The sequence below is a fragment of the Crocodylus siamensis genome, chromosome 6 (assembly GCF_052110815.1).
Source record: "Crocodylus siamensis isolate JL-2025a chromosome 6, ASM5211081v1, whole genome shotgun sequence".
In the NCBI taxonomy this organism is placed as follows: domain Eukaryota; kingdom Metazoa; phylum Chordata; order Crocodylia; family Crocodylidae; genus Crocodylus; species Crocodylus siamensis.
In genome coordinates this window covers 16,846,188-16,867,021 of record NC_143400.1, presented here as the reverse complement: position 1 = coordinate 16,867,021, position 20,834 = coordinate 16,846,188, and the positions used below count along the sequence as shown (strand labels likewise).

Below are 20,834 nucleotides of genomic sequence, written 5' to 3'. Positions count from 1 at the left end.
GAAGTTGGCGCCCCTGAGGAGGCCTCCAAAGCCTAGTTTTTGGTGCGACACAGTAAGGCGGGTGTCTCGGTACAGGAGCATCCCCCATAGGCCCACCACAGGGATGTGCAGCCCTGCCACTGCCATGCCATGGGCAGCGCAGGCCATGGTGGGCACCTGCTGGGATGTCCTGACCAAGGGACCATGCCCCTCCACCATCCCCTGGGGCCCCCTGCTCTCCTCAGGGCAGAGGGGAGATACCTGGGCGGCCTGAGGCTGAAGCCCGGGGCTCATTCCCTGCCCTGGGCTGCGAGCATGGGGGAAGGAGCTCCAGCAGGAATCGGTTACAGGATTTTTATTGCATCTCTCCAAACCTACAAGGTGCCGGCTTCTGGGGTCCCAGCCTTCCCCATGGTCCCCCAAAGTGGGGACCAGGGCTGGCCCCCTCCCAGCCCCCCAAAGCAGGGATCAGGGCCCTGTCCCGCCATCACCTCCTCCCCCAGTGCAGGGACTGGGCCCCCACTCCAGATGCCCAGAACAGAGTGCAGGGACACGGCCCTGGCATGGGCACTGACCTGTCCTTGCCAGTGTTCGGGTGGGGCCAGAGGCTGCCAGGCCCCATCCTGCTCTGGCTTCCCCCCTGAACCGGGACTCCAGGTGCCCCCTACTCCCCCAACCCTGGCTCAGGGCTGCTGCACCGTGGGGCCTCACAGGAGCAGGGCAGAACTGAGTCCTGGGGGCTACACCCGTGCCATGGCTTCCTCCTCACACCCCTGTGCCCACCCTTCCCCCTGCCCCCCAAGATGCCCCCTCAGGGGTGAGGGCCCTGGGGGAGCCCTGCCCCATCCCGTCCCGTCCCAGCAGGGTTAGTGCCTATGGTGAAAGGTTACAAGTTAATCTACAGGACAGCGTGCGATGCGGACCCCCCAACCCACCCCACCCCGAAGCTGCCAGGCGGTCCCGATCCAGAGCTCCCCAGGCCACAGGGAGGCTCGGTGTGGCCGCCCTGGCTGGGGCTCAGTAGTACGTCTCCTTCTCCACCCAGCCTGGCAAAGCAAGCGAGAGAGAGGAGCTTGTCAGTGATGGTGCTACTGCTGGCACCGCAGGGGCACAGCAGGAGATGCAGCCCCCTGCCCGGTTTGCCCAGCACCACATGCTGGGACCTGAGCAGTGTCTGACCCCAGGGCTTCAGCACCCTTTGCCCCTGCATCACCCATGCAACTCACAGGTCAGGCCAGCAGGACCCAAGAGAGATGGACCTGGGCATGTGCCAGCTCCAGGGCAGCCTGGGCATCACAACGCCATGGGGGGAGGCTGCTCGCCTGGCACCTGCCTCGCCCCGGCCCAGCTCCCTGGAGACTTGGGCAGCCTTGCCCACAGCCCGTGGGCTCTGCTGGGAACCGTGAGGGGTCCGCAGGGACTGAACACCATGGCTGCCCACCCCAAGGGTCATGTGCTGGAGGCTGCCCCCGTCACCCACGGGAGGGCGGCAAAGCCCAGAAGCGCGGGACCAATGCTCACCGCCTGGGTACCGCCGGATAATCAGCTTCCGCACTTCATCATAGACGAAGATCAGCAGGCTGTACGGGAAGGCGCAGAACCACCAGGTGACCCTGCGGGGGACGGTGCGTCAGGGACTGCCAGAGGGCAGTGCGGGCACATCTGGGATGGCATCCCCGGGGGGGTGGGCATTAGGGACTGTGCCTGCAGCAAGCACTGTGTGTGTGTGTGTATGTGTGTGTGTGGGGGGGTGTATTAGGGATTGTACCCCTTGCAGGCACTGTGGGGGTGAGGGGACAGCCCTGCTGGGGGCACCCTGTGGCGAGCGCTGGGGCGGCTGTTGCGCACAGCACTTAGGGTGATACTGTGGGAGGGAGAGCCCCATAAGACCCACCCCCAAGCAAATCCTGCTGCCCGTTGTGCTGGCAAGTGTTGGCCAAGCCAGGGGCAGCCCTGCCCATGGACCAACCCTGCTCTGGGCCCTGGCAGAGCTGCTGGGAGGAGCCAGTCCCATCTCCCAGCTGCAGCAGCCCGGCCCTGCCCACGGCACTCACTTGAGCGGGTACATGCGCAACGCCACGCCCATGCCAGGGCAGTAGGACAGGAAGGCGGCCAGCGCTGTCTCCTCCAGCAGCCCAAAGATCAGGATCTTGTTCCTGCAGGAGACACCAGCCCCATGCCAGCGGGGTCCAGCCCAAAGCCCCCGTGCGCCTCCCAGGGCAGGTCACTTTCCGTGGCATCCCCGAGGCACTGGGAGCCCCCAGCGGGGGTGCGGGGCAGGCACGGGCTGGAGGGCTCAGCTGAGACCATGACACCCACCGTGCCATGTGGGCGCTGGGACTGGCAGGGAGAGTGTCCCCTACTGACCCCACCCTGCCCTGCAGCATGGCACCACGAGTTCGCCAAACTGGGCCCAGGTGTGAGGGGACAGACCCCCAGGCCCGGCCCAGGGCTCCCTGCACGCATGCCCGGGCTGAGCCGGACTCACTTCATGCCCTGCTGGAAGACGGAGTTGCGGCGAGTCTTGCAGATGATGAGGTCGGCCCACTGCACCACCACGATGCTGGCAAAGAAGGCCGTGTGGCACGTGAACTCCACCACCTTGCGCTGCTCGTAGGTCTGCGGGCACAGGGCACTCAGCACCGGGGCGCACGGGATGCGCCAGATGGTGGGGGGGGCTTGGCTCCAGGCATGGGGCAGGGGCCAAGCTGCTCCCTCCCCCTGGGAACTCCAGGGCAGCCCACCCTGCCCCCCGGCACCGGGCCACACTTACCCACTCCTGCCCGTAGGAGTCCTCCAGGTCATTGGTGGAGCGGTCATCCCAGTCCAGGCGGATGCCCAGCAGCGTGCAGGGCAGGAAGCCGTTCTCGGCCAGGATCACAAAGTAGGTGAAGAACCCGCCCAGCGCCTGGATCATGCCTGGGGCAGACGGCAGAGTGGAGCTCAGGGCCATGTAAAGGATCCTTCCCTCTGCGTCGCTCTGCTCCATTGTCCGGCTGCCTGTTCCCCTTCCCAGGAGCTAGTCCAGCTGTTTCCCAGCCGGGCACCGCCAGGCCTGAGGGTTGTGCCCTGCCACGCCCGAGTCAGCCACGAGGTCAGGACCAGCCCTGGTGCAAACTGGCAATGGGAGGAGCGAACAGTGGGGGCTGCTGTGTCTGACGGGGATGATGCCCCTCCTGCGGCAGGCGCCCTGGTGCAGCCGGGTGCGGGGCTGCCCTGCAGTGTGGTGCCCCCGCCTGCTCACCGATCTGCCCGTAGGCCATGCTGATGAGCCGCTCGTTCACCAGCTTGTCCGTCTTGGGGTTGCGCGGCTGCCGCTTCATGATGTCACTCTCGGCGGCCTCATAGGCCAGCGAGATGGCGGGGACCTGGTGGAGAGCAAAGGTCAGTGTGGGACACGGGGGGAAGCCCCAACAACCCAGTCACCTCCAGGCAAGGGGCCCAGGCGGTGGGGTGCAGCTCTCAGGTGCTGCCTGGGCCATGGATGGGGCCAGGCCAGGGCTGTGCAGCAGGACCGGGGTGTCCTCAGGGGTGTCAGGGAGGGGGAGATGGGACAACCCTCCCAGTGGCCTCCTGGGGCCCTACCTGCTTGGGGTCACAAGCTCCAAAGAGCAGCAGGCCGTCCGTGCAGACATGCCTCGGTCCATCAGCCCCCATACAGACCTGTCCACCTGCCTGTCTGCCTGTTCATCCGCCCATCCACCCCCTCCACCTATCCATCATCACCCTGCAGCCCTGTCTGTCCATCTGTGCGTCCATCCATCCGACTGTGCGTGCATCCACTTGCCTGTTCATTCATCTATCCACCCCATCCACCCATGTGTCCATCCATCATCACCCTGCAGCCCATCCATCCAGCTGTCCATCCATCCATGCATACACCTGCCTGTCCATCTCTCCAACTCCCATCTACCTGTCCATCCATCCATCCATCTCCCCACCCAGCTCTCTATCCACCCAGTCAACTGCCCATCCATTCATCTGTCCGTCCCTCCTCCCCTCCAGGCTTGCCACCCCACGCCTTTCCCCACTTCCCACCCCCCATGCTGCCCCCTCTCCTGCTGTGGCTGCTCACCATATCAGTGCCCAGGTCAATGCAAAGGATGGTGACGGTGCCCAGGGGCAGAGGGATGTTGGCAATGATGAAGAGCAGGAAGGGCGTGATCTCGGGGATGTTGCTGGTCAGTGTGTAAGCGATCGACTTCTTGAGGTTGTCGAAGATCAGGCGGCCTGCGCAGGCCACGTGGGGGGTCAGGGGCAGAGGGGCATGCGGGGTTGGGCTGTGGGGGTGGTTCATGGTTCAGGAGATGTCAGCCCCCCACACACAGCCTAGGCACCCCCATTCGCTCCCCCACCTGGGCACTCTGCCCCCCGCCCCACCTTCCTCGACACCAGTGACAATGGAGGCAAAGTTGTCATCCAGCAGGATCATGTCAGCTGCCTGCTTGGAGACGTCGGAGCCAGCGATGCCCATGGCGATGCCGATATCGGCTTTCTTCAGCGCCGGCGAGTCATTCACACCATCCCCCGTCACCGCCACGATGGCGCCCTGTGTGGGGGAGGGTCACTGCTGGGGGGGCAGCAGGAAGGGCCAGGACTTGGGGGTGCCAGCCCTGGCCCAGGGGTGTTGTGGGGTCAGGTCTGGGACTGGCGCCCAGCTGTGGTCCTATGTCTGCCCTGTGGCACACAGAGCTGGTAGGGGCAGAGCAGCCCCCACCCAGAGGGCTGAGCTGTGGGATAGCTCTGGAGCCACAAGGCAGCAAGTGCTGGTGTTGGGGGTGGGGGGAGAAGGACAGGACTCCTTGGTCCCACTCCTAGAGAGGACAGAGTAGGATCATGGGGCCCTGTCCCCAGGAAGGGATCCAGGGGCGCAAAGGGGTCCAGTGGTTGAAAGTCCTTTCCCCTGTGCCTGTGGGCACAGTTCACAGCCCCCGCATGCTCCAGGGCAGGGACTGGTGGGGTTTTTGTCTCCACTCTGCCCAGAGCCCCCCTTGCCCCCCCCCCTTCCTATGCACTGCCCCATACACCCCATCCATGGCCCCACCAAGCCCTGGGACCTCCTGCTCAACCTCCTCCTGGCCCTGGCCAAATTGGCCATCTATCTTACCAGGAAGGAGGCTCTGGCTGGGAGGGTCCCTGGGGACTGTGGGGCCTTTTTCCAGGGCCTCCTAGATTCCCGTCTCCAAGTGGAGCACCACTGGGCAGTAGCCGCCGACTCTCTGGCTGCCTTTGGGAGTCCCCCGAGAATGCACTTTTTTTGACCCTTTGACCACCTGCACATCCTTTTGTCATTTTTTGTCCCGACAAATCAGTTGTCTTTGTCCCCTCTAGCTCAGCAATTAGTAGGGGCTACTAAGTAATGTGGCGGGCTTTAGGCCCACGACCCCGACAAAGACAAACAGGCCTATTGTACTGCCCCTGCCAGGTACCTATCCTACAATCCCCGGCTCTACCCTGAGTGCAGTGCATTGTGGGCGGACAGACATTGCCCTGGGTGGACAGAGACCCTGGAGGGGCAGGTGCCCCATGACAGGGGGTGGGAGGCTACTCCAGACCCCTTGGTGGGCCAGGGCTGGGCAGCGCCAGGGGGAGGTGATGGCGTGCTCCGACCCCATGGGGCAGGGCTGGGCAGGGGGGGCCGCAGTCCCACCTGGCGCTGGCAGCCCTCCACAATGATGAGCTTCTGCTGTGGGGAGGTGCGGGCAAAGACGATCTCCGTGTGGTTCTTGAGGAGCTCGTCCAGCTGCTCCGATGTCATGTCCTTGAGGTCGGAGCCATGCACCACGCAGACCTTGGCCTCCCTGCGGGCAAGAGGGTGCCATGACAGCTCTGGGGCACAGCGAGGACCGGGTGGGGGTTGGGGCCAGACTTACCTGGGGTTGACCTGGCTGACTGGGATGTTGAGACGGGCAGCGATGTCCTCCACTGTCTCATTGCCCTCAGAGATGATGCCCACACCCTTGGCAATGGCCTTGGCCGTGATGGGGTGGTCACCGGTCACCATGATCACCTGGAAAGGGCAAGGCCACATGGTGTCACCATGGGAGGGGGCAGGGGCTGCAGCAAGGGGACAGGGCTCGGCACCAGGACTCCTGGGTTCTGCTCCCAGCTCTGGAGCAAGAATCAGGCCTTGTGGGCACTGGATGCAAGGACTCCTGGCCTCTATTCCCAGGAGAAGAGTGGGGTCTCGTGGGTGCAGTAAAGAGGGGTGGGGCTGGGCACCAGGACTCCTGGATTCTGCTCCTCTCCCACGCCTGCTGTCTTGCACGCTCAGGTGCACACTAGTACAAGGTCACTAGCCCAGAATGCCCACCCCCCGCCCCCATGGGAGCCCTGCTTGCACAGATCCCCATGAGGGCACGTGCCTTAATCCCGGCGCTGCGACACTTGCCAACCGCGTCAGGCACAGCTGCCCGGGGCGGGTCGATCATAGACATGAGCCCCACAAAGCAGAGGTTGGTGATGGGGAAGTTCACCTCGTCGGAGTCAAACTTGAACCCGCGCGGGAACTGGTCATTGGGGAGGTAGAGATGGCAGAAGCCTAGGGTGGAGAGTGGGCATCAGGGCACATGCAACTGAGCAGGTGCCCACCTGATGCTCAGGCAGGTCCCATGCCCTGCACATGGGGTCACTGTTCCCCCAGCACCACCTCCTGCCCCCGGCCCAGGCCCTCACCCAACACGCGCTCGCCCAGCCCGCCCAGCTCCAGGTAGGCATTCTGGAAGGCATCGCGCATCTCATCGTCCAGGGGCAGCTCCTGGCCCTGCAGCAGGATGGTTGAGCAGCGGTCCAGGATGCGCTCAGGGGCCCCCTTCATCGCCAGTATGTAGCCCTGAGGGTCGTCCTCCCGCTCATGGATGGAGAGCTGCAAGGCACGGCACGGCATGGCACCCAGGCATACACGTTAGCTCTGCTCAGACCACAGAAGCCTCCTGGCCCTGCCCATCTGTGCCCAGACCCGTGCCCTGACCCCAGCCCCTGCCCAGCACAGCTCTGGGGCTGCCTCTGCTGCCCTGTACCCGGTTGCTCCCACTGCCCACAGCCCAGCTTGGGTCCCGCTGCACCCAGCCCACCTGGTACTTGTTGGTGGAGTTGAAGGGGATCTCGGTCACTTTGGGGTTTTTGTCTCGCATCTTCTTGACAGAGCCACATGAGAGCTGGATACACTTGAGCAGGGCTGACTCTGAGGCATCGCCTGCTGTGTCCCGCTGCCAGGGCACAGACCATCAGCATGCCTGGGAGACTCAGGGATGCCACAGGGTGGGGCACGGGGGGTGCCTCAGGGCCCTAGAGCTACTACAGGTGGGGGGGCAGCGGTCTCCTAGAGGGCCAGGGGTGGTCAGTAGGAGGGGACATAGGGGTGATGCCATGATCCATTGGCAGAGGAGGTAGGTTGTGGCATGGCCAATGGGAGGGAAGGCATGGCCAGGTGATGGCCAATGGAGGGTGAGGTGGGGCAATACCATGGCCAATGGGAGGCGAGACCTAATGGGAGGTGAAGGTGGGCAGGACTATGGCCAGTGGGAGCAGCAGCATGCCTAGATGATGACCAATGGAAGGTGAAATGGAGTAGGACAGTGGCCAATGGGAGGGGAGACATGACCAAGTGATGACTAATTGGAGACAAGGTTGGGTAGGACGGTGGCCAATAGAAAGGGAGACCTGGCCAGGTGATAGTCAATGGGAGATGAGGTGGGGCAGCACTGCAGGTGATGACCAATGGGAGGTGAAGTGGGGCAGGAATGTGGCCAATGGGAGGGGAAGCATGGCCATGTGATGACCAATGGGAAGTGAGGTGGGGTGGGACCGTGGCCAATGGGAGGGAAGGAAGGCCAGGAATTGGCTGGAGGAGGGGAGGCGTCCCTCCAGAAGGGCGCGGGGACGCTGGCGGTGCTGGGGCGGGGCCGTGGGCAGCACGCCTGGGAGCGGCGACGCTGGATGCCACCCACCTTGGAGATGGAGACGTTCTCCTGGCCTGCCTTGAACACGGCACGATTGCAGAGGCCGGCGATGCGGGCCAGGGCTGCCCAGGTGGGCGAGCGCTTGTCAAAGGTGGCACCTGTGCAAACCCAACCCGGTGAGCACCCGCGGCAAGAGCCGGTGTCGCAGTCACCAGGGGCTGCCCTGCCAGCGCTCCTGCCTGCAGCGCCCCTACCAGCTGCCACCCACTGCAGCCCACGCTCCAGTTAGCCCTGCCACACTGCCCCTTGCCCACCATGTGCCCCTGCTGCCTGGCCATGAGCCTGCCCTGACCCCAGCTCTGTTGCAAAGGCAGCGGCAGCACCTCCCCCTCACCAGACTGGTCCTCGGTGGTGTCAGCCTCGTGGATCTGGTTGTCAAACCACATGTGGGCCACGGTCATGCGGTTCTGCGTGAGGGTGCCCGTCTTGTCCGAGCAGATGGTGGAGGTGGAGCCCAGCGTCTCCACCGCCTCCAGGTTCTTCACCAGGCAGTTCTTGCGTGCCATGCGCTTAGCCGTCAGCGTCAGGCACACCTGGGGGCGAAAGGGGGTCACCGCCGGGGACGGCCAGGTCTCCCAACACTGCATCACGCCTGCACTGGCAGTGAGGGTCACATCTCGTGTGTGGGTCTGGATCCTCCCTCCCACTGCAGCCCGGAGAGCCCGCTACCGTGACGGTGGCCAGGAGCCCCTCTGGGACGTTGGCGACGATGATGCCAATGAGGAAGATGACGGCCTCCAGCCAGGTGTAGCCCAGGATGAGGGAGAGGATGAAGAAGGAGAGGCCCAGGAAGACAGCTACGCCCGTGATGATGTGGATGAAGTGCTCGATCTCCATGGCAATGGGAGTGCGACCCACCTCCAGCCCCGAGGCCAGCGAGGCGATGCGCCCCATCACCGTCCGGTCGCCCGTCGCGATGACGATGCCCCGCGCGGTGCCTGCAGCCGGCAGGGAGGGGACAGGGGACAGGGGTCAGGGGCTGGATTGGAGGGAACAGATCCCCCTGCGTGGGGCTGGGGGGCAGCCACTGGGTTGAGGGACCCGGGGCACCCCAAGAGTGTCCTAGGGAATCCCGGCTCAAGCAGGTTGCAGGGCTGTCTCCAGGCCCCAGCTCCCCCCAGCTGCTGGCCAGCTGGTGCAGCGAGCTTGGCAAGCCTCGTCCCCACCCTGAGTGGGATCAACCCCCCCGAGCAGGCTGCCTCAACAGGGCAGGATCAGGCTCTGAGCTGGCTGCCATGTGCTGGGCACCGCAGCTGTCTGTCCACCCAAGCTGTCTGTCTTCCCTGCAGGCAGCCAGGGCCTGAGCTCTGGGCATGGGAGACAGCATGCCAGCCTCTCCTGGGAGCGCAGGGATCAGGGCCACGATCCTGGGTGTCTGCCGCCCCACTGTGGCCACGGTGGGTAATGACAGCCCCTGGCACCCACGGCCGGGCAGCACCAGCCCCAGCACCCCTCGGCCCCACGGCCTCACCTTCCACGCAGTTGGTGGAGAAGAAGCAGATGTTGCGGGTCTCCAGCGGGTTCTCGTGGGTGAACTCCGGGGAGCGGGTCTGTGGCTCTGACTCGCCCGTCAGGGAGGAGTTATCCACCTGCCGGGAGGCACCGACCCATGGGGACACAGGCCGATGCTGCCCAGGGAAGGGCAGGCGGGTGCGAGGGGGCAGAGGGGACCTGCCTCGGGCACTGGTGCCTCTCAATCCTGCCAAGCGATGGCTCAGAGGAGGCAGCCCTGGTGTAGGGGCAGGCGCTGGCTTTGGGTGCAGGATGGGGAGACGAGGGCTGTGGCTTGTGCTGTGGCCCTGGGCACACAGCTACCCCTGCCCCGTCAGTGCAGGGGGGCACAACTGGGCAGATGCCTGCCCCGGACTGGGTGCTGGATGGTGCTGCTGGGCACCAAGGGGCTGGGATGGTCCAAAGGGACAGAGGATGCTCCCCCCAAGCTGCCCGTGGTGCCACGTGGCCTCTGGACACTGCCCCTCTGCCAGGAGCCCCACTACCCTACCCGCCCACCCTGGGCACCCCGAAAGCATTCGTCTGTCCGTCCCGCTGGCCTGCGCGGCCAGCCGGCCCCCCGGGGTCCAGCTCTCACCTTGCAGCCGTGGGACGAGATGATGCGCAGGTCGGCCGGGACCCGGTCCCCACCCTTCACCTCCACCAGGTCCCCAACCACCACGTTCTCCGCGTTGATTTGGATCTTCTCGCCCTCGCGGATCACCAGGGCTTGCTGCCCGGGCGGGAGGGGGCAGCGTCAGGCATGGGCCTCAACCCCAGCATGTGCCACCCCCCCATCCCGCTGGGCACCCCCAGACTCCAGGGCTGTTCATGAGCACTTGCCCTTCCAGCTGCTTGCCCCATCACAGGCCCCCATGAGAGGGTGCCAGTGCCCCACCCACGGGAGCAGGTGCCACGGGGAGAGAGGGGACCCGTCATACAGGCACAGGGGCAGATCCAGAGTCAGCTCCAGCCCCAAAGCTTTGACTGCAGCTCCCAGTCTGACCCTCTCCCCGCCCACTGGGGTTAGGAGCCCAAGGAAGGCTGAGTGGGAGGGATGCTGCCCCCTGCTGGGCGGGTTCAGCACTACGTGTTGTGTTTCCTAGACCCAATAGTGCAGCAGGAGGTGGGGATTCTCCTGGAAGCAAAAGGGCCCAGATTCTTCCCCCAGTGGGTTCAGCGGTGCTGGGTGCTGGGTGCCAGGCCCTACCCCGTACCTGTGGCACCATGTTCTTGAAGGAGTCCATGATCTTGGAGCTCTTGGCCTCCTGGTAGTATGAGAAGCAGCCGGTGACAATGACGACGGCCGCCAGCACCACACCCAGGTAGAGCTAGGAGGGGAGGAGGCTGCATTAAGGACCGGGTTCCCAGCCAGACCTGCCCTCACCCACTGCTGGCAGGCGTCTGCCGCTGGGGGTCACAGGCAGCTGCCAGGCAGTGGCTGGGCCGTGCCGGCCAGCCGATTAAGACAGGAAGTGGCACGGTGACCTCGCGGAGAGGACCATGAGTCGGGAGGGATGTCATGGGAGCCGGTGCTAGGCCAGGCTGGGAAGCCACCCACTGGGGCATTGGGGGAGACAGCGCCCACTACTGAGCCCCTGCCACCGGGCAGCGTGGGGTGGGAATGGCACCCCCTGCTGGTTGTGATCTCTGCAGCACGGTGCCCCCAGGGCCACGTGGGGGCAGTGGTGTCCGTGCAGCCCCTGCAGCCCCAGGCTGGGATTCAGCAGCTCCCTGCGGGGTCAGCGGCAGGCCGAGTGCTCCGGTTACGCAGCTCCTATTTAGGACACAGGCTAGAGCTATCCTGGGCTCTGTCTGCCTGGCAATGGGCTGGGGACCCCAGCCCTGCCCCTTGCCCCCAGTCCTGATCCTGGGAGCACCTGGATCGAGCTCAAGGCTGGGGCGGGGGGCTGAGAAGGGCGAGGGATCAGCTGCTCCCGCCTGGGAAGGTTTGCACCCAGCCTCAATCTGCATCCCGCAGGGCATGACCCAACCTCTGCTCCTGCTCGCCTGCCTTGGGGCCCCGCCTGTCCCCTACTCTTCCCGCTCTGGACCTCAGGCCCCACATTTATCTGGCTCTAGCCCCCCAGCTCCAGCCCCTCGGCCTGCCCAACTCTGTCCCCCCCGCCCCATCCCCGCCTAGTGCCCCGCACGGCTCACATTGTCGTTGGTAGGCTCATCCTCCATGGCAGCCTGGATGCTGCAGGCCAGGAAGCAGAGGAGGGCACCGATCCAGAGCAGGATGGAGAAACCCCCGAAGAGCTGGCGGCAGAACTTGACCCACTCGGGGGTGGTGGGCGGGGGCGTGAGGGCATTGGGGCCATGCTGCGCCAGGCTCTCAGCCGCCTGGGCGTTGGTCAGGCCCTGTCGGGGCACAGCAGAGGAGGGCACTGGGTGGGGGACAAGGGCTGGGGGCATGAGGCAGCATGCAGGCACCCAGGCACTCAGCTCCCCTGGTCCCCTGGCCCGGGCAAAGCCACCCGCTGCCCGCACTGCTGACTCCTGCACTGCAGGGCCCGGGCTGCACCATCCTCAGCATCTTGGGAGGATGGATCCCAGTTGTCTCTGGGAAGCAGTGTCAGGGCGGGGGTTGAGGTGCTCTGGGCCCTGGACGGCACTGGCCATGACAGGAGCCCTTGGCAGTGCATGGGGGACATGGTGGGTGCCCTGGATGGCAGGGGGCACAATGGGTGCTTTGCACATTGGGAGGCAGGGTAGTCCCCACCGCCCAGCCCCAGTCGCACTGACTCACCCTGGACAGATCCACCTCGTACTTCCTGCCCACTTCATCCAGGGACAGCCTGTGATCGTCCTGCCGGGGACACGGGTGAAGGTCAGCGGAGCCCGCGGCAGCTACACTGGCACCAGCCCCACTCCAAAGGTCATGTCTGCAGTGCACCAGGCTCTGCCCCAGCCTGGCCTGGTCAGCACAGGCCCCGCACGTGGGGGAGGTAGCCTGTCCATCTTTTCCCCCAGCCTGTCTGTCCACGGTCCCTCCTGGGCTGCAGAATCCATCCAGGTCTAGATCTACCCCCCTGCCTCTAATATCTACCCTTCGCCCAGCCAGGACCCATGCATCTATCTCCAGGCTCCATCCAGGCCCTGCTTGCCTTGCCCATCCCATCTGCCCCCAACGCGTTCAGCCTCCACCTCCTGGGGATCCAGAAGTCCCTTACATGCCGCGGCCGACCACTGCACCCCTGGATCCGGCTGTGCCTGTGGCCAAACGGCTGGGGCCGAACTGGGGCAGGGGACCCCCACAGCTCCTTACCAAATTGACCTCCTTCTTCAGCTCATCCAGCTCCTTCTCCTTCTGCTTCTTCTTGCCACCCCCGTTCTCAGAGGTGGTGGCCGCTGGCGAATACTCCCGCCCCGCCTGCCAAGAGACAGCGACACCATCACGTGGTGCCCGCGGGTCCGAGTGCCATGGGGACCAGCGCCGTGCCACTAGCTGAGGGGCCCCAGGGTCAGGGGGTCTCAGGAGCAGTCAGGACCCCTGGCGTGACCCGAACCAGCAGCTGGACCCCACTGCAGCTGTTGCCGGAGCCGTCTTCTGGCACTGACAGACCCAGGTTGGGGGCAGGTCCCAGCTTGGAGGGGGTTGCGGGGGGCAGAGCCATTCCAGACCCCAGAATCCCAGGGACCCAGCCCTGCTCAAGCTGGCTGTAATATCGGGGCTGGATGTACCCGGGAACAGCCGTCGCACCTGCAGCCATGTCTGGGGACCTTCCCTGCCCCTTCCCTTCTTCGGGCTGGCAGAGTGACAGAGCAGGGGAGCTGGAAGGGAGCTCCAGAGATCACATCCAGTCCAAGCCCTGCAGGATCAGCCCTGTCCAAACCATCGCAGACAAATCCATCCTCCAACCCCTTAGCAAAACTAGAGTCAGCCCTGACACAGCACCAGACATCACACCCGAATCTGCCCCAGGTAAAGCAGGGGGGGCTGTGGCAGCCACCATCCTGCTTCTAGACCTATTTGAGGACTGGGTCCTTGGGCTTGAGCCCACTAGTTCACTGTGGGCTGCCACTGTTGGGCAGTGATGGGATCCAAGGCATCAACTGATTACGGGGGACAAAAAATGATGAAAGGGAGTGACAGCGAGGTCAGAGGGTCAAAACTAGTGCATCCATGGGGGACACCGAGCAGAGCACCCCGACCAGCACCCACCGACTCTCAAAGGCAGCCGGAGAGCTGGTGGCTACTGCCTGGTGGTACTCTGCTCAGAGCGGGGAGCAGAGCAGGCCCAGGAAAAAGGCTCCACAGTCCCCGGGGACTCTCCCGGACAGAGCCTCCTTCCTGGTGAGCCAAACAGCCAGCTTGGCCAGGCCCAGGAGGAGGTCCTGGGCCTTGGTGGGGCCCTGGATGGGGAGTGCAAAAAGAAACCTGTGTGGGGAACAGCGCAGCCAGCACCTAAGCAGGAGGCTCAGGAGGAGGAGGTGCAGGGGCTGCAACCCGGTGCACTCCAGGACCAGGTGCACCAGGGTTTCCCTCTGCCCATCAAATGGGCATGTGCTGGGGGCCGTCTTGAACCGGGCCAAGTACATGCCCGTCGCGACGGCTCCATGGAGGAGCCACCAGCCAAGGCCCCGGTGGTGCATGGGATCAGGGCGGAATACAGACTCTGCCACCGGGGTCTGTCGGCCTCGCTCTCACTGAAGGTGTCCTGCCACTTGGTGTCCACACACAACGCGAGGGCAGCATGATGAAGTGTGTGGACGACAAGCTGGTAGAGCTGGTGACGGTGGACTGTGGAAAAGCATGTCCTCCAGTCAACTGAGATGGTGCAGCACGGGCCCCACCAGCAGCTCCACTGGGCTGCAGGACACGGGGGGACCACCCTCCCACAGGGCAAGGGCGTCAATGGGCAAGGCGGCTTTCACCTCCTGGGCCAGGTGCAAGCAAGACATCCGCTCCGTGGCCAGATGCATGCACCGAGCCGGCGCAGTGGGGTCTCATCCTGCTTCTAGAAAAGGTTAATATCCTCCAGAGATCCCAGCGAAGGCCGTGCCCGGCTACAGAGGAAGGCAACCACCCCCCTCCCACCTCTGCAGTCCATACTAGTGTGACTATGGGGGCAAAATCCTTCCTGACCCCAGTGCAGCATTGCTCTGACCCTGAGCAGAGGAGCAAGACCCTCCAGCCAGGACCCTCCAGCTTTGGTGCCAGCAGCAGCATTGCCACAGCCCAGTCACCACCCCCACCCTGTGCTGCATGCAAAACCCAGTGCCTCAGGGAAGGCAGGAGGGGAAGAAATTTGCTCCTGACCCCACGTGGTAAGCAGCAAAGCCCAGAGGCCTGGGAAACCCATGAGAATATGGAAATGCCCACAGTAGACAGGCATCACTGCGCCTGGAGCATCCCGGACCAATCTCTTCCTGAACAGGTCCAATGCACAGCTTCCCTGGTGTCCATCCCAGCACTGCCCTGCTCCAACAGTGTCCCCAGTCCAGTCACACTGAGGCTGGGGGTTGCGGGCCTCCAAGCAGCCCTGCGATCAGCCCCTTTCCGCTGCGGCCCAGGGCTGGAGCCGGAGTGACTCCCTGGCCTGGGCTGGAGAGGAGCCAGTCACTGATGCCCACTGGCTTGGGGTCCCGGGCCCGACTCCCCAGGCTGTGGGCAGACTAGAGCCCAGACCCCAGCTCCACCTGCTGTGAGCAAGATCAGAGGGGTCGGGTCAGACCCGGTGTGCTGGAGCAGGGCGCTGGGTCTCTGCTGCTCTGGGCCAACTGATGCTCCCCTACCCTGGGCACCAGTGCCTCCAGCGTCGGGAAGCCCTTGGGCCCAGCTGCCCCAGACTGTTGGCGCGGTCGTGGTGGCTGAGGGCTGTTTCCACCCGGAGAGCCCAGGTCCCAGGCCAGGCACCACCTGGCTGCACCTGCCCAGACGAAGGGCCATGCCCTGGGCTGGGACTCAGGTGATGGGAGCTGGCGCTGCCCCTGCCACTGAGACCCAGGGAGGCCACAGGCATGGGCAGCCTCCGCTCCATGCCTCTGTTTCCCCTTCTGTAAGATGCTGCCAAACCCTGCTGGCTGCAGGGCTGTCATGGCTGGAAAGACGGGACTGGCTGGGAAATCTCCCAGGGGGCCTGTCCTCCTCCCGCCCCAGCCGTCCTGCGTGTGCCAGCACCACGGGCAGGGGGGCCTGGCAGGGCAGCACTGGGAGGGGATTGCCTTGGCGCCTGGGGCCAGCCAGGGCTGTGGCACTGCTCTTCAGAAGACTTGCAGCCATGGCACTGGGCTGGGCCAGGACTCCTGGGTTCGCTACCGTGGACTTGCGGTGCCTCAGTTTCCACTGCGGAGAATCGGGGGGTCCCCGCCTGGGCAGCTGGGGGCTTTTTCTCTCTGCTGAACAGAAGGTGTTTGGCGACGCCTCCAGGAGGGAGTCAGGGCTCAACATCCGACCCCCCTGGCAGCCCCTAGCTTACGGGCCGGGTTCGGATGCTGCCTCCAGAGGGGAAGGGCCAGACACGACGCCAGCTGCTGTGGGCCCCGACGCCCTGCATGGTACCCACGGACCCTGGGATGCCCAGGAGGGTGGCGCCAGACTTCCCAGGGATGCCAGGGCAGAGGCCAGCCCCGTCCCAGGACTCCCAGGGGACAGGGCTGCAGGGCAGAGGGAGGGAATACAGCCCCTGCCCCCCACTTCCCCCTTTGTGCTGGGGCACAGCCAGGACCCCACCCCAGGGGCATGTTCTGCCCGTGCCCGGGAAGTGCCACCTCCTGGGCTTGCAGCCAGCGCCCAGGCTGCTCCGCCAGGGCCCTGCATGGTGCTGTTCCCAGAGGGTCTGTGGGTCCCCAAAAGATGTGGGCCGGGGCAGCTGGGGTTGACGGAGCACGGGGGGACCTGGTGCATCCTGGACTGGCCCTGCCTGGCCTGGCGGGCACAGCCCCCAGTCCCTTCTGCTCTCATCAGGGATGCAAGAGCTCGCCGGGAGCCAGGGCTGGGAACACCGGACACACTCAGGAGCTCCGGGCTCTGCTGTCATGGAAAAGTCGCCCCCGTGCCAAGAACAGCGGCTGGGAGCTGGGGTCACGTTGCAGGGCCCGGGGGAGGGCGGGGAGCAGGGAGGAGCCTGGAGAGCAGCTGGGGTGGAGTGGGGGGGCATGGGGCGAGGCGGCTCTGGGGAAGGGGTCGGTTTAGCTCGGCGGGCATGTGCACCCCAGCCCAGCTGCTCCCCCCGGCTGGCTCTGGGGGTGCGGCATGCTCCCTGGGCTATAGGGGTGCTGTGCCCTGCCTGGTGGCTTTTGGGGGGCTCTGCCCCATGCCCCAGTCCCTGTTCCAGGCTCAGGTCCTCTCTCGCCCCCTGTATAAATAGCCACAGCCGCCCAGGGAAATTCCAGCGCTGGGCCTGAGGATCAGCCTGTGCCTATGGGTGAGAGCGAGGGGGACAGCTGCAAGCGGGGGGGGCATGATCGCAGGGCCCCGGCCGCTGCTCAGAGCAGCCCCCGCACTGCCAGGGCCGGGGGCATGAGTGCTGCTCTGCCCCCACAAGGACACAGTCCCCCCAGTCAGCCGGGTCAGGCCCATTTAACCCAGTGCTGCCCAGTGTCCCACTTGCCCCCACACTGCAGCAGTCGCCAGCTCCTGCCCCCACCGGGCTCCCACACAGCCTGCCCTTGGCACTCCTGGGCCCAGAGCCCTGCAGGCCTGGCTGCCCCTGGTTCCAGCTTGGGCACCACCAGGCCATGCCAATGTAGGCGGGACCCCAGACCGGGGCTGGTGCTGACCCAGACTGTGCCCAGCTCAAGTAGCTGGTCTGGGGAGGCCAGTCCAAGCGGGACACCCTGCCTGTGGGGTCCCTGCGGCGAGGCAGGATCATGCCAGGGGGCACCGTTCTGGACGGGAGCAACCGGAGGGGAGGCTGAGCCAAAAGCCAGAGCAGGAAGCGAGGAAGAAAGCTCCTCTCATGGCCTGAATGGAGGCGGAGAATAGAGAGTCCTTTCTGCCCCGCATAAAGCCATGAATAGGGCTGGAAGGCCCAGCGCGCTGCCTGCCGTTTCCATGGGACCTGAGCTGACGGGCTCTGGGCACTAACGAGCTTCTCCACTTAACTGCCCCACGACGTAAACACGGCCCCCCTCACCCTCCTGCAGTGCCAGGCAGGGCAGTGCCTCTCTGCTGAAATGCAGCTGCCTCTGGGGTGGGACTAGGAGCACGGCACGCTCTACGCCCCTTCAGGCCAGCTCCTCGTGAGCTACCTCAAGCCCTTGGGAACCCCAGGCCAGCAAGTCACCCAGCCCCCAGCCCTGGGCAGGACGCCCCTGGCCCTGCCCATTGTGGCTCTGCTCAGCAAATCCAGCAAGCACCCACTGGCCACAGTGGTGGCAGGCTGGGGCACCCTGGGGTGGGGAAGGAGCTGCACCCACTGCACAGGCTGCAGTGCCATGAGCTGCTGCCTGCTCCATCAGGCTCGCTCACCGCCCACTGCCCGCGGCTCTGGGCCCATGTGAGTGGGACAGAGATGGGATGACTGAGCCCCTGCTGGCTCCTGCCAGCCACACCAGAGACACAGCCGCTCCTCGCCAGGTCCAGAGCTCCACAAACCTCACCCCACCCATGCTGGCTTCAGCAAGGGCTGCGCCTGGCAGGCACGCAGGATTGGGGCCATCTTGCCCTGGTGCTGGGGCTGCGGTTCGGTTTCCAGCTCTAGTGGGAGATGGGAGCTCCAGATGCAGATGGGGGGCAGGGGGCTACCTGGACCCCACCCCCACAGCAGGGGCAGGGTGCCAGGCCACCTAGGTTCACTTCCCAGCTCTGCGGGGGCAGGACCCCCTGTGCCACTCCAGACTTCTGGGTATGAACTTGAGCAGGCTGTGGCAGCATGCCTCAGTTTGCCCAGCTGCAAAGGGAGGGGTCAGCTCATCCGGCGGGGCTTGAGTAGGTCCAGGTCCCTCATTGCATTGTTACCCAGGCTGCAGGGCTCAGCACGGAGGTCCCGGGCCACTGGGGCAGAGCACTGAGCTGGACCCGGCGGGGGGGGGGCGCAGGTGACAGTGACAGCCTCAGTGCCACACCGTGGCAGGTTGCCAGACCCTGGGGATCCAGCCCCTGGGTCTGGAGTGCACGGCACTGTACAAACGCAAAGCTGTCCCAGCTCCCTGCAGAGCTGCGGGATCACGTCTTTGTTTTCCTCCTCCTGGAAAATTCCAAGGAATAACTCGTTCCCATCACCATTTCCCCTGGAGACGTGAACGGGTCCTTTAATGGGACAGCATGAGGCCTGGCCTGCTGCACGACACCCCAGAGGTCTGGGCTCCCAGGGGTCCTGACTCCTGGTTCCCCCTCCGGACACCTGCAGCCCGGATGCCTTGTTTCCATTGGAAAAGCAATGTCTCAGCAGAACTTTTCCCACCAGCTCAGGGCTGGACTCCGCTGGGGCCGGGCTCCAGGCTCATGAGGCTGTCAGGGGGCTGAGGGCTTGTGCTGGGCTCTGAGCCCGAGCTCAGCTGCCTGCCCCGGCCAGCCCTGCAGCGTGACCCGGGCACCATCCCCGCTGCCCAGCACGCCCCTGCTGCAGCAATATGTGGCAGGATAAGCAAGAGGGTCTCCAGCATGGGGGGCTCTGCTGGGCAGTGACAGCGAGGCCATGCGACCCTGCTCAGAGCAGCCCACGCCCCATCCAGCTTCTCTTGCTGAGAGCCGCAGACTCTTGCTCCCAGACACAAGGCCTTGGACAAGCCTCTGGGAATGCCCCGCAGCACCGCTCTGCACAGGGACGTGGGAGAGGTCCCAGCCCCCAGCCCAGCATGGTCCCCTGTCCTCCAGACCAAGGGATCAGCCTCCATACAGGGGCTCAGAGACAAAACGGGGAGACCCACGGAGCGGCAGTGTCACACTAACACAAGCGGCCTCATTCTGCAGGCATGGGGCTGAGGCGACGGCCCCTGCCCACGGGTCCCAGTGCATCAGTGACAGGGCTGTGGGGCACCCAGGCATCCCAACTCCGGTACACTAACCATATCCACTAGACCATACTGCCTCCCCCAGCCAGGCCAGGACCCCAGAGTCTGGGCAGCGAGATGCTGCTCTAATCCCTCAACCTCATCCACCCCTAGAGCAGGGTTGAAACCCCCAGAGCCTGGGCAGCCTGGTCCCCTTTGCCCCCAGCGTGTCTTCCCTCCCCCTGTCCCAATGCCACCTTATTCACAGACCCCTCCCCAGGCTCTCTGAGGCCCCTGAGTCCTGTGACAGGACCCCCACATTCACCCAGGGATGGGGCTGATGGCATCTCGTGGGTGCAGAAGTGAGTTCAGGCACCTACGTGCAATTCTGGGCCTCTTTGCCCAAGTCCTTTAAGGGCAGTGCCAGCCAACAGCGGGGCAGGGGTGGGTGGTCCCCTGCATTCAGGGGCCGTCCAGCCCCAAGCAAGGGGAGCAGAACAGCATGCAGACACCCAAGCCGGTTGCGACGCCCAGCCTGTGCATCAGGTCTTCCTGTGCCACTGCTCTAGGCGCCCAGCTCCCCAGCCCAGACCCTGGACAGCCCCCGCTCCCACCCTCCACCTCGGGGCTGCAGGGCTGAGTTCACGGGGCTGGGAGTGGATTTAGCCTTGCTCTTGCACCAGAGGAGGCTGGGGGCGAGGAGGGGGCGGCTGAGGAGCCTGCTGGGTTCAAAGCATTCCTGCCCCCCTGCCCGCCGGAGGCACCGTGGGGCAAGGAATGCGCCCACCCGCGCCACGCTGATCCGCAAACAATCGCTTGGGCACACGCCAAACCACAGCGGCACCTGCCCTGGAGCCTGACCTGGTGCCCTGGGGTGCCTCGTCCCCATGCCCAGTGCCTCGGTGGGCAGCACGCAGCACCTGGGGCCGGATGACAGGGGTTGGCAATGGTGGCTTGGAAAACGGGAGCCAGGCATGGTACCAGGCACAGCTGTTGCCCATGGTGTGCCTGCCTGGGGGTGGTTTCCTGCATGCCCCCCTGGGGGACCCTCCACATGCCTCCTAGGGAAGTATCTGTGCCACCCTAGAGGACCCTCCTCATGCCTCCCAGGGGACTGTCTGTGCCAGCTTGGGATGCCTACGCAGGAGAGCACGGTGCTGCCCTCGATGCTGCACAGATGCCCCCCACATGCCCGTGCCTCCACTTGGGTCTCCTCAAGCCCCATCACCCCGAGACGGCTCAGGTCCCCCAGGCGGACCCGGGTGCTGCACTCACCCCTCTCCCCATGGTGGCAGGGCCGGCTGCAAGGCAGGCGAAGGGGCAGACGGAGGTCGGTGGGGTGGGAGGCTGGAGCCGGCTGCAGGGCTGAGCTCTGCCTTCTCCGATCCTCTCTGCACTGGGTCACTTGCTGAAACTGGATCTCGGGCGAGGGAAACTCCTCCCCCCACCCACCGCCTTCCCCCATCCCACCCCCGCCCCAGCGTGGCCCAGGCCCACGGCTGGCCAGCCTGCCAGGGAGCC

At 65.2% G+C, this 20,834-nt stretch overlaps 1 protein-coding gene across 1 annotated transcript; it reads right to left on the bottom strand.

Annotated features, from left to right (window-relative positions):
* Positions 1 to 319: 319 nt before the first annotated feature.
* On the bottom strand, positions 320 to 20,714 carry LOC149861301 (sodium/potassium-transporting ATPase subunit alpha-2). The gene is made up of 23 exons (XM_090056347.1): positions 20,589 to 20,714; positions 12,703 to 12,807; positions 12,184 to 12,243; positions 11,592 to 11,795; positions 10,649 to 10,762; positions 10,030 to 10,164; positions 9,412 to 9,529; positions 8,610 to 8,878; positions 8,275 to 8,473; positions 7,929 to 8,038; positions 7,053 to 7,187; positions 6,655 to 6,844; positions 6,345 to 6,520; positions 5,853 to 5,989; positions 5,630 to 5,780; positions 4,360 to 4,528; positions 4,055 to 4,209; positions 3,224 to 3,347; positions 2,753 to 2,898; positions 2,468 to 2,598; positions 2,034 to 2,135; positions 1,501 to 1,592; positions 320 to 1,025 (listed from the first exon to the last, which is right to left on the bottom strand). Exons 1-23 carry the CDS (start codon positions 20,598 to 20,600, stop codon positions 997 to 999), a joined length of 3,063 nt encoding a protein of 1,020 aa, XP_089912473.1. The 5' UTR covers positions 20,601 to 20,714; the 3' UTR covers positions 320 to 996.
* Positions 20,715 to 20,834: the final 120 nt, after the last annotated feature.

Coding starts and splice junctions, on each gene's coding strand:
- LOC149861301 (XM_090056347.1), bottom strand. Junction 8,039..8,274: donor CACCACCGAGGACCAGTCTG/GTGAGGGGGAGG, acceptor GGGTTTGCACAG/GTGCCACCTTTGACAAGCGC. Junction 5,781..5,852: donor GTCAGCCAGGTCAACCCCAG/GTAAGTCTGGCC, acceptor TCTTGCCCGCAG/GGAGGCCAAGGTCTGCGTGG.